We start from the raw sequence: 12,742 nt of genomic DNA, 5'->3' as shown, positions 1-12,742 counted from the left end.
ATTCCCTCCAAATTCCCCCTGGCTATCTGTTTTATATATGGTGATGTATATGTCTCCATGCTCTTCTCTTAATTTGTTGCACCCTCTTCTTCCCCTGCTGTGTCCAGTGTCTGTTCTCTATGTGTCCATCTCCATTGCTGTGCTGCAAATAGGTTCATTAATACCATCTTTCTAGATTCTCTACACATGCGTTAATGTACAATATTTGTCTTTCTCTTTCCAGCTAACTTGACTCAGTTCAACAGGCTCTAGGTTCATCCACCTCATTAAGACTAACTCAAATGTGTTATGTTTTATAGCTGTGTAATATTCCATTGTATATATGTACTATAACTTCTTGATCCATTCATCTGTCAATGGACATCTAAGCTGCTTCCACGTCCTAGCTGTTGTAAAAAGTGCTGCAACAGACATGGGGTACACATATCTCTTCCAGTTACAATTTTCTCAGTAGTGGGATTGTTGGGTCACATGGTAGTTCTATTCCTAGTTTTTTAAGACATCTCCATACTGGTCTCCATAGTTGCTCTATCAATTTACATTCCCACCAACAGTGCAAGAGGGTTCCCTTTGCTCCACATCCTCTCCAGTATTTATTGTTTGTAGACTTTTTCGTGATGGCCATTCTAACCAGTGTGAGGTGACATCCTTTACAGCTTTGATTTGCATTTCTCTAGTGATGAGTAGTGTTGCTCATCTTTTCATTGTTTGTCGGCCATCTTTATGTCCTCTTTGGAGAAATGTCTGTTTAGGTCTTCTGCCCACCTTTTGATTGGGTTGTTTGTTTTTCTGGTGTTGAGCTGCATGAGATTATTATTTTGGAGATTAATCCTTTGTCAGTTCTTTCCTGTGTCATTTTTTAATAACTATTACTTTTTGACAGGAAAAGTCCCTAGCTTGTCTCATTTATTTCTTGCCTCAGCCATTTCTCCAAAGAACCATGATTCCTTTTAGGAAAAAATTTTACCTGTTTATATTTCTTTAGATCATATTTTATAGCTCTGAATTGAGAATACAGTCATGGAAGTTTTAGTATTATTAATATTTAATTGTTATCCATCCCTGCAAAAAGACCATCTGCCAGGCCAGTGCATCCAGGAATAGTCAGGGCCATTCATGTGATGTTAACTTTAGGAATAATAGATCACATTGTTAGGAAGAAAGAAATAACTGAATTGGCACTTCCAAACCTATTCTATAAGCCAGCCCTGTGTTTTATGACCCCATTTTCTCAGTTGAAGCTTATTTTGTCTAGAGAAAGACATAGGACCATGAGTCAGCAGTTTCGACATCCTGAAAATGATTTGGCGGTCACCAACACTTTCTTCCTTTCTCATAAAGATACTAGCCAAAAGATGTGGTTACTGGTCCAACTACCACAAGACTGTGAGAGGGGCCAATTTAGCCCCTTTTGAAAAGTTGCATGTCACTATTATGTATTGAAAAGTAACCAGGTAAATCACTTTATTGGTCACAGTCTGTTAAGATTTGTGGTTTGTGTGGTTTGTGTGGGTGTTGTAATATGCAAATTTACATATGGAAGTCACTTCACTAAGCTTGCATTTAAATGTATTTCACAGATTTTGCTGAATCTAAAATAAGCTTTGAAATAATATTTAAGTTATTTGGCTCTTTCTCATATGAGATGAACAGAAACTTTTTTTCCTTGTGCTGTAAAAAGAGACAACTATAGCTTTATCATTGCAGTGAGAAAGCTGGCCATCCTTGCTTTCACTTTATTTGGGCCCAGTTGCCATGGTTACAGCCCTGTAACTAAATTGGGAGGTGTGATAACCAAAATAACACTTTGCATAACATTCCTTTGTTCTCTTCACATCTTTGCACGTCTTCAGATCACCTTCCTGGTCTGTATAGTACTGTGCCATAGTCTACTCTGGGCAGGACTATAGTCTGAGTAGTTCAGTTTATTTATGCTAAACACAGTCGGTGTGGTTAGCATGGTTGGTATATTCATGAAATAACCGATAATTGGTTGAACCTTTACCTTCAAAGCACCAAACCTCAACAGATCTCCACACATTATTATAGAAACAGAAGTTTATGCCTCCGGCTCACTTCTTCCAGCCTCATTAAGGAAGCTAGTACGAGTGCTGGCACACTTGGTAAACGGCAGCATTTTACATTATTTACCCTCTTTGAGGCCAGACTGCCAATCCAGTCCTGTCTTTCTCCTTGTCATCCAGCACATTCCCCGGCTTTTGTATTTATTGTCATAGCCGTAGTTTGGGAGTGGATTAGTTGTAAGATATCAACACTCAGTATCATTAACTGATAGGGTAAAACTACATAGGATTGCTCTGACTTTAGCCAGATATTTTAAACATGGTTTTTCCTTTGGTAAATGTGTTGTACACATTTGTCCAGCTACATGTAGACTAGATAGTGTACATTAGATAGTGTCTATATTAGGAATCCTGACGGTTATCTCATTTTCATAATTATTTACAAATAGGATTTGATACAAATGCACTTATATTCAGACCTAAGGTTTCCAAGCAAACCAAAGTTAGAGAAAAAAATATCACTAGATCTTGATGCAAGAGAATAAAAACATTTGAGACCTCGAGACCAGATTCTATGAGTTTTACTCTCTATATATATATACACACACCATTTTCTAGAACCATATCATATTAAAAAACTGTACTATAAGCTTCCTGACTTTGTTGTGCATTCCAGAATTATTAAAATACCAGTACTTTTCCTTGTAGAGATTCATTGAAGAATAAAGAAATGGATGTTTTTAGTCTTAAGTTTCTCATTTTCTGGAGATTTGTACCTGTGGGTGGTTCCTTTTTCTAAAGAAGGAGCAGAGCATTAAAATTAATTAGTAAGCTTCAATTATAAAATGTTTTGAGGTTACTTCTCTAAAATATTTTTTATTTTTATTTCTTGTAGAAAGAAGCAGCTCCGAGTCAGAGCTTGAGCTAGAAGGAAGAGATGAAAAATAGCAGTTGGATCAGAAAGAACTGGCTTCTTGTAGCTGTGGTTTCCTTCATAGGTGTCCATCTTGGAACGTATTTTATACAGAGGGCTGCAAAACAGTCTGTAAAGTCTCAGCCTGAAGGCAAACAAAAGAATTTGAATAATGAAGTAGAATAAACATTTGGAATTACTAAAATGTCATTATATCAATCATTATGTGCCGATTAGCTTCATAAGCATGGAGCTCAGTATTTAATTTTATAGCCACAATGCTGTAAATCGTAACTCTTGATTCCTGAAAGATAATCTTGTTAAATGTTAAAACCCACGACAATACAATGAATAGAAAACTCTGGTTAACAAAATAAAAACTTTCTTCACAAATTACCTTGCAGTAACATGTCTCGTTTAGAAGCTAAAAAGCCCTCTATCTGCAGAAGTGACCCCCTGACGGGCGAGCGTGCCAGGGCCAGCCTGGCGGCCTTGAAGGGCCTCGTCATGTCGTGCTACGGCCCAGCGGGCAGGCTGAAGCAGCTGCACAACGGCCGGGGCGGCTCCGTGGTCACCACGTCCCAGTCGGCCGCCCTCCTCGCCGGCCTGCCCGTCAGCCACCCCGTGTTAAAGGTCCTGACGGCCGCCGTGCGGAATCACGTGGCCTGCTTCAGCGATGGGGGCTTATTCACAGCCATTCTTTGCTGCAACCTTGTCGAAAATGTTCAGAGACTAGGCTTGACACCCACCACGGTTATTAAGTTAAATAAGCATCTTTTGAGCCTCTGCACCAGTTACTTGAAATCTGAGGTCTGTGCTTGCCGAATCCCAGTCGACTTTAGTAGCACCCAGATCCTCCTGAGTTTGGTACGCAGCATATTAACAAGTAAACCTGCCTGCATGCTCATCGCAAAGGAAGTTGACCATATCAGTACTCTGATCCTGAGAGCCTTTCTGCTTACAATTCCAGAGAACGCCCAAGAGCACGTCATTTTAGGAAAGAGTATAATTGTTCCTTTAAAAGGGCAAAGGGTTATAGATTCTGCTGTGTTACCTGGAATACTTATTGAAGTATCAGAAGTTCAATTGATGAAGATACTACCTATCAAAAAATCAGATTCCTTCAAGGTGGCCCTCTTTTGTGTGTCTTTATCCGGAGACCTTTCTGATACTGGAGAAGGAACACTGTTGGTCAGTTACGGAGTTTCTCTTGAAAATGCAGCTCTGGACCAGTTGTTTAACCTAGGAAAACAACTAGTTAGTGACCATGTAGATCTTGTCTTGTGTCAAAAAGTTATACACCCATCTTTGAAACAGTTTCTCAGAACTCATCATGTTATTGCTGTAGACAGAATTGGCGTGTCTCTGATGGAACCCCTGAGTAAAGTGACAGGTAAAAAGCACTCTCAGTTTTTGCCCTTTATGGTTAATAAATCACACTTCCCTTGAGCAAAGATATTCTTGGTGTGTATTGTGTTAACATATTGAACAATTTGAAAAGCTGCCAACCTCACAGTGTGTGTGTGTATCATTTATGGCAGCAAAGGTTGTTTCTGAAAAAGATCCTGTATTGTTCACTTATTAAAAATTGAGTGATGATGACTATTTTGTAGGTATTTTCCAGCCCCAAATGTACTGCAGAGTCTGCCATAATTTACAGCTATTAACCCCCAAACATTCAACAGATTATCGAGAAAGCTAACATTCTTACAGTCATATAAAGTCTCATAATTTAAACAGAATTCTTCTACTTGAGTTTTACACAGCTCTTAAGTCACTTTGTGTTATCTAACTCCAACAATCAACTGTACTTCTGCCTAAATAGTGGTTTCTAATTAGGGTATGTGTGTGTATTATTAGGGTGTATGTTTGTTTAAAGCTAGCACATGATTAAATATCCCAGATATTTCCAGCTAGGCTCCTTGGGAGCTGGGGTTGCCTTTTACTTTTAGTGCTTAAAACAAGCCTGGTCCATAGTAGGGGTTCTAAAATGTTTGTTGAATTAACAATAATACATTTATTAACATATAAAATTATAACAGGCAAGAATTTCACTGTATTTTACAAACCTGGCAAATTGGAAACAGGTTGGTAGTCACCTAATAGAGACCAAGAGAAATGACAAGTTAGAGAGTTCCTGATTTGAGCCACTTGTCAATATCTCTTAACTGCATTGATAACCTATCAGAAAGAATCATTTCATTTGGATAAATTTCAATTTATAAGTGGTTGGACTTAAGAGTTTAATAAATTTTGGTAAAACTGTTAAAGTTGACTATTTTTATAAGTCATCAGAGAAGAAGTGTGAGTGCCAGTATCGAATCCCTAGTATCTCTGGACTATTGTCAGATGATCATCAGAGTGGAAATTGTTAAGAAATAATGGCAATCACTCTTTCGAACTCATTAGTGATATTGTGGGTCAGACCCACATCCCTAAGTATTTACTGGCTTTTCATGAGCAGGTGATTTCAAGTTATGAATATTGAGTATTAAATACTATGATGTCAGTTTTTAAACTGAAGAATTTTTCCATAGAAACAATGTAAGTGGGCACTTGGTTTCCACACCAGCCCACAACTGATTTTTATCCCACTGATAACTAGTGTTGTAGAACATGAGCTGACCTATTTTACTTGCAAATGGATACAAAAAGTTAAGCGTTCTCCAAGTGTTTGCTGCTGATTGGTTGGTTGCTTAGGAGTGTCATCGAAAGACTGCAGCACTACCAGTGGGTGCCTGGGACTGGGGAGAGTGCGAACTTCTTTTATAGACAGGCTGTGCTCTGTTCCCCCACATAATTTCGGGTTTGATCCCTGGGTCGGAAAGGTTCCCTGGAGTCGGGAATGGCTACCAACTCCAGTATTCTTGTCTGGAGAATTCCATGGACAGAGGAGCCTGACAGGCTATAGTCCATGGGGTTGCAAAGACTTGGACACGACTGAGCAACCAACACTTTTACATAAAGCCAGAATTGTAGTCCTGGATCTTGGGGACAGAAACTTTTTGAGACAAAAGAGAAAGTGGGGAGAAAAACTCTTTATCAGGCCCCTGTGGCTCCATTAAACAATAGATGAAGTATGTTTGGGCCTAATCCATTTTATCTAGGTTGAAATTACCTCTCCCTCCTGCTTCAAACCTAATTCCTCTTTTTGGATAATTTAGGATGACTAATGGGGTTATTGTGCTTGGTAGACTGGTGGGTATGAGGCTTGTCATGGCTTACAAAACATTTTTAACTTTTGGTTTGATTGATTTGTGAAATAGACATGATCACCCCCACTTTACTGTCCTGTGGGGAAGCCCACCAAGAAGAGTTCAGTGATTTGCTCCACATCAGAGGCTGGGCAGCAGGAAAGCTGAGCCTTGCCTTACAAATTTTCTGTTGGTTACACCGTTGAAGTTGTACAAGATGTAGGGTTTGTTTCTTTTTCTTAAATTTTAGATCCCTCAAGTATTCCTTGTTCTTTGAGACTTCAGAAGTAAAGAAGAAAGGATATTCAAAGAAGTGAAATTGTTCATGAGCTGCAAGAATGTTTAGACATTATTGTTTTAATTCCATTCGTTTGAGAGGAAACTGGCCCAAGGAGGTGCATTGCTGAATTATAGTTTTAATCTTAAGACTTTAAACCAGTGTTGTTACTTCTTAAAAGCTTGTTGCCATTTCTTATATAACTTAACTACATTTAGAGATTTTAGAAAACTTCAAGTCATCCTAACTTCTCCTTCATTCATTTTTTTATTAATTTGTGTTTTGTAAAATTTTATTATTTTGCCTATGCAGGAGGGAGGGCAAAATATAATCAAAGAATAACAAAATGAAATAAGAAGGGCGCATACTTTATTTTGACATGCTTTAGGTAGTTGTTTACATACAAACAATTGTTTAGCAAAGAAAAAAAATCCTCTATGTTCACTAAATGGAGCCGCAAAGGAATTCAGTGATAGCTATCTGTATAGCTTAGTTTGTGAGTTTTAAGGTAAAAATAATAACACCCTTTAAAAATATCCTGTCTCCTCATTTCATCCTTATTTCAGATTAGTGTGGTTGTTAATTTGGGGTCTCTGATCCCTTAATGGGCTTCCAAGGTTCCTGGACTTCCTGAAAATGTATGCAAAATTGTGCATGCCTTTTTCTGGAGAGTGCAGAATTGCTTCTAACAAATGTTCAAAGAAGTCTATAAATCAAAAGAATCGCTTTATTTGCACATCATTTGAATAATAGAATACTATTTATAGGTTTAAGAAGATGCATCTTATTATTTCTTTATCCTATATTTCATATTTTAAATGCTGTGCTTTTGGGACTTTTATATTAGCTAGGAATGCATATTGTAATTTTAAATGATTGTAAGCTCCATGTTCATCTATTTTGTGTTTTCTAAACTTTTTTTAAAAAATAGGAACATGGCCTATTGGTTCCTTGGGCTCAATCTCCCCCAGTAGTTATGGAAGTGTAAAAGATTTGTGCATTGCAAAGTTTGGCTGCAAACATTTTTTTCACCTTATTCCTAACAAAACAACTATCTGTAGCCTGCTTCTCTGCAACAGAAATGACACAGCCTGGGATGAGCTGAAGGTAGGTAATAAATGTTGAATTCCTTATCTAGCGACTGGGGCAGGGATTAAAGAATCAGATAGGTACTATAATTTTTTTCACATCAGTCAGCTGTGCTTTTTCCACAACTTTCCTAGGTGATGTAGAAAGCAAAAACAACCAAAATGTGAGAATTACAGTTATAAGTAAGCTGATTTATTTTCCTGTGATATAGAAACTTGGCATATGTTGCCTCTTATTATTTCTAGTAATTTACAAGCAATGTAAAAGTCCTTGATGGGACATTTTCTTAAGAAATTAATTTGAATTGTGTACTTGATGCTAATGTGTATGAATAATTCACTTAGAAATAGGTTCCCTAGTTATACCTATCATCCACTTCTTAACAGAGATGTTCACAAACAGCAATAACACATGCAGTTTTTATACAGTGAAAGTGATACCCAATGGTACTGGTCACAGACTGGCAGAATGGATACTCAAGGCTCTAGCCTGGTAAATATTCAAGGTCTGTGTGTTTTTATTGCTACTGGGTTGGATCATTTCCATAGCAACTTGAAATAAATTCTATATAGCATTTATACAGCTAATTTATTTAGATGCAGGTATTTTTGTTAGAAATATTAGCACTCTGCTGATCCAGTTGTGTTTGTGAATCTCAATTTGAAGAGCTAAATGTATATGAAGGAGAATATTAATCCAGTCCATGAAAACAAACATCTGGCTAAAGTATTCTTTCATTTCTAATTTTTATTATTCCAAAATGTATTCATCACATGACAACCTTTGTGACACTAGTTTTGTTCTTTTGCAATTAAAATCAGGCTCCTTGAGTCCACTGTCTAAGTTGCCTTGAAAACATGGCTGTATTTCCTCATGTTTATGATGTCAACGTCAGATTCTGGTGATTGTTTCTTTTTTAGCTCACGTGTCAAACAGCACTGCATGCTTTGCAGTTAACAATCAAGGACCCGTACGTTTTGTTGGGAGGTGGCTGTACTGAAACTCATCTGGTGGCATATATCAGACACAAGGTAGGTTAGATAGTCCCTCCTAAATCATCTGAATTCTCAGCAACATGCATTTTATGGGATAATAAGATAATAATACTCTGGAGCCTTTAATGCTTAATTTCTCAGTAGTCTTGAAATCAATATTGTATTTAAAAACACTTGAGGAAAGCAATACTTAAAAATATAAGCTCATATCTTTATCACAATGATTATGAATCCAGCCTTTTAGCAGATGATCACATTCTTTGAGGACTGTCTAAATATACTGCCTGTTGAAATGAGCATTCTGGGTTTTTTTCTATTTCTTTTTTTTTTAACTTTTTAATTTTGTATCGGGATATAGCCAATTAACAAACAACGTTGACATAGTTTCAGGGGAACAGCAAAGGGATTCAGCCATACATATTCATGTATCTATTCTCCCCACCAAACCCCCTTCCCGTCCAGGCTGCCACATAACATTTATCAGAGTTCAGTGTGCTACACAGCAGGTCCTTATTGGTTGGTTATCCATTTAAAATATAGCAATGTGTATATGTCCATCTCAAACTCCCTAACTATTCCTTCCCACCACTACCACCAGCAACTGTAAGCTTGTTCTCAAAATCAGTGAGTCTGTTTCTGTTTTCTAAGTTCATTTGTATTGAAATGATTATTCTGTTGATGGGAATTGTCATCCTAGAGATCTCCACTGCTAACATACAGTAATAATTAATATTCATGATGAAAGTGTTGAGATTCTACAAAAAAACTTCAGTACCTTCTGGATATTCCAGAAAAAAAAGTTTCATTTATTAAAGCATCTAATTATTAGATTCTGTTATAATTTTAAATGGTATTCATTTATGATACATGTTAATTCTATTAAATAGAATTGTTTTTATTAATCTATGAGACTCCATATCCTAATAGTAGATAAATGTCACACATCATATTTCTTTTTTTTTTTTTTAAACTTTACAATATTGTATTGGTTTTGCCAAATATTGAAATGAATCTGCCACAGGTATACATGTGTTCCCCATCCTGAACCCTCCTCCCTCCTCCCTCCCCATACCATCCCTCTGGGTCGTCCCAGTGCACCAGCCCCAAGCATCCAGTATCGTGCATCGAACCTGGACTGGCGACTCGTTCCATATATGATATTATACGTATTTCAATGCCATTCTCCCAAATCATCCCACTCTCTCCCTCTCCCACAGAATCCAAAAGACTGTTCTATACATCAGTGTCTCTTTTGCTGTCTCGTATACAGGGTTATTGTTACCATCTTTCTAAATTCCATATATATGCGTTAGTATACTGTATTGGTGTTTTTCTTTCTGGCTTACTTCACTCTGTATAATAGACTCCAGTTTCATCCACCTCATTAGAACTGATTCAAATGTATTCTTTTTAATGGCTGAGTAATACTCCATTGTGTATATGTACCACAGCTTTCTTATCCATTCATCTGCTGATGGACATCTAGTTTGCTTCCATGTCCTGGCTATTATAAACAGTGCTGTGATGAACATTGGGGTACATGTGTCTCTTTCCCTTCTGGTTTCCTCAGTGTGTGTGCCCAGCAGTGGGATTGCTGGATCATAAGGCAGTCCTATTTCCAGTTTTTTAAGGAATCTCCACACTGTTCTCCATAGTGGCTGTACTAGTTTGCATTCCCACCAACAGTGTAAGAGGGTTCCCTTTTCTCCACACGCTCTCCAGCATTTATTGCTTGTAGACTTTTGGATCGCAGCCATTCTGACTGGCCATATTTCTTATTATTTCGTTAACACTGACCTACTTTCTTTGAAAGTAGCTACAAAAAGGTATGTGTTTTCCAAGTGCTTGCAGTTGGTTCTTTGGTCAGTCAGGAGTGCAGAGTCTCTGGGATGCCTGGGATTGTTGAGTGTGTGCATGTTTTCCACAGACACGCCCAAATAACTTGCTTCCCCAAATAACTTAAAATCTGAATGAATATAAAGCTTCTTCATGAAAAGTTATCAGAATGTACGTTATGAAAAACAAAACCATTGCCAATCTATTGATGCTGAAGAGACAATAATATAGTCTGCAAATGGAACTGAGTAGACTGGAAAAAGTCTTTTGGAGAAGGACAGTATCTTGAGTAGGATTTTTGAGGAAACAATATAGCACTGAAAATGTGGGGAAGGAATGTGCAGTAGACATGATATCTGGTTCCAGTCTCCTGGGCAAAAGGAAAAAATGGTCATTGTTTTTGAGTAATTAAGATACAGATTTTTAACGATCATTCAGTGATGAGTTTGTTAATGTGTTACTTTTTCTATCATGAAATTTCTAGAATAAACTTTTTAGAACAGTGGAACAAAAGCAATTCAAAATTATATAACCTTGTCATTAATTAAAGATAAGAATACTTATTTTTTAAACATTAAGGTGAAAATGATACATGTCCCTAGATGGTTTTTGTCTTAGTTATAACACATGTATTTGCATTTTAAACAAATCTCAAACATTTACTGAGTATAAATAAGTACTTCGTTTGTGACTTCATTAGTCTTCACGAGCTTCCTTCTGGGTGTAGGGAAGCCTGTGATTCACTTATTATGCCTTGTCCTTCGTGTTGTACAAAGGCACTACCACTACTGGCAATCCTTCAGAACAAATTGATGGTGGGCTTAATTCTGAGTCATTCATTCTGATAAAATGACTGGTAGTGGAGAAGGAAATGGCAACTCACTCCAGTGTTCTTGCCTGGAGAATCCCAGGGACGGGGGAGCCTGGTGGGCTGCCATCTATGGGATCTCACAGAGTCGGACACGACTGAAGCGACTTAGCAGTAGCAGTGGATGCTTTTACTGTAACAACCAGGTTAATGGATTAGCCTGGCCAGCTGGCCCATCCCTGCCCATTAGTGTTGTGCCAACCCCCAAGTACTGTATGACTAAGCGTTTGATCAAGTATTTTTCAGAAACATTTTTGTCATCCTAATTGCTCTGTTCTGTGTCTTCAATGGTTTTGTTACTCTCTAGACCCGTAATGAGCCAGAAAGCGTTCTTCGAGATGAGAGATGCTCTCAGACAGAACTCCAGCTGATCACTGAAGCATTCTGCAGCGCACTTGAATCTCTCGCTGGCTCTCTAGAGCACGACGGAGGTGAAATTCTTACCGATAGCAAATACGGACACTTCTGGTCGGTTCAGGCCAATTTGCCTTCTGCTGTGAACTGGCCAGATTTGCCTTCCAGATGTGGCTGTGGACTCTACAGCAGCCAGGAAGAACTCAGCTGGTCCTTCCTAAGAAGTGCTCGTCATCCCTTCCCACCTCAAACCTGCCTTTCCCGTGAAGCCACAGGCTCGGCCGACACCCTGATCTTGGACTGCTTTACCGCGAAGCTTAGTGGCCTGCAGGTGGCTGTGGAGACTGCCAGTTTGATTTTGGATCTTTCATGTGTCATTGAAGATACAAACTGATATAATGTTATCTTACAAAAAGAAAAACTAGTGACATGTCAATAAAGAAAAGCATTGAGTTTATATGTTCTCTCTGAAAGGCCTGTTCTCCATATTGAGACTGATGATTCATAAAATCATAGATTTACTTATTTAAGGAAAAAAGAATTGATTCTTGAATAGAAATACTATAGAATAATAAAAATATGAAGCATTGTTGAAAATATGGTAATTATGTCAGTGAGTTCATAGATACCACTGTAGATTGTTATAAGTTTCTGTTCTCGTTATTTTGACATCATTCTAAGAGCATACAGAAATTTTAAAACATCCTAGTCTATGTTCTTGCTTGGATATACTTTTATAGATATTTTTTATTTAGTAGTAATTACATATTTTTAAAGTATAAAGCTAGATTCTGAAGTATCACAAAGCATCCGATACAGACTGTTCATTCAAAAGAAGTGTTCAAACTGCACATTCAGTAAAATTTCCAGGTTCTTTATCTGAGACTGTATCATTCAGTAATTGGGTAATTGATGTAGAAGCTGCTCTACCTGCAATTGCTAGTTTGTATTATTGTTCTTCATTTCTGTTATTCTGAGGAAATGTGTAATCAAGAAAAAAATAGACTTTATATAGTAACTTCCCTGACAGCTCAGTTGGTAAAGAATCTGCCTGCAATGCAAGAGACCCTGGTTTGATTCCTGGGTCGGGTAGATCCCCTAGAGAAGAGATAAACTATCCACCCCAGTATTTTCGGGCTTCCCTTGTGGCTCAGCTGATAAGGAATCTGCTTGCAATGTGGTAAACCTGGAT

General features: G+C 37.8%; 2 protein-coding genes across 2 annotated transcripts; both read left to right on the top strand.

Moving 5' to 3' along the window:
* Window positions 1-2,961: 2,961 nt before the first annotated feature.
* Window positions 2,962-3,333, top strand: LOC129625281 (uncharacterized). The gene has a single exon (XM_055543398.1). The coding sequence runs from the start codon at window positions 2,962-2,964 to the stop codon at window positions 3,121-3,123; it is 162 nt and encodes a 53-aa protein (XP_055399373.1). The 3' UTR covers window positions 3,124-3,333.
* Window positions 3,334-3,344: 11 nt separating this feature from the next.
* On the top strand, window positions 3,345-12,329 carry MKKS (MKKS centrosomal shuttling protein). Its single transcript, XM_055543390.1, has 4 exons — window positions 3,345-4,330; window positions 7,340-7,515; window positions 8,418-8,528; window positions 11,504-12,329. Exons 1-4 carry the CDS (start codon window positions 3,346-3,348, stop codon window positions 11,942-11,944), a joined length of 1,713 nt encoding a protein of 570 aa, XP_055399365.1. The 5' UTR covers window position 3,345; the 3' UTR covers window positions 11,945-12,329.
* Window positions 12,330-12,742: the final 413 nt, after the last annotated feature.

The sequence above is a fragment of the Bubalus kerabau genome, chromosome 13 (assembly GCF_029407905.1).
Source record: "Bubalus kerabau isolate K-KA32 ecotype Philippines breed swamp buffalo chromosome 13, PCC_UOA_SB_1v2, whole genome shotgun sequence".
NCBI lineage: Eukaryota > Metazoa > Chordata > Mammalia > Artiodactyla > Bovidae > Bubalus > Bubalus kerabau.
The sequence above is the reverse complement of the archived record's forward strand: the minus strand, read 5'-3'. Positions and strand labels throughout refer to the sequence as shown.

What these genes read in the sequence shown, in the direction of transcription:
- LOC129625281 (XM_055543398.1), top strand. Translation starts at nt 2,962, where the DNA reads ATGAAAAATAGCAGTTGGATCAGAAAGAACTGGCTTCTTGTAGCTGTG.
- MKKS (XM_055543390.1), top strand. Translation starts at nt 3,346, where the DNA reads ATGTCTCGTTTAGAAGCTAAAAAGCCCTCTATCTGCAGAAGTGACCCC. An exon ending in ACCCCTGAGTAAAGTGACAG is followed by an intron (nt 4,331 to 7,339) that starts GTAAAAAGCACT and finishes TTTAAAAAATAG; the next exon opens with GAACATGGCCTATTGGTTCC. An exon ending in TGGCATATATCAGACACAAG is followed by an intron (nt 8,529 to 11,503) that starts GTAGGTTAGATA and finishes GTTACTCTCTAG; the next exon opens with ACCCGTAATGAGCCAGAAAG.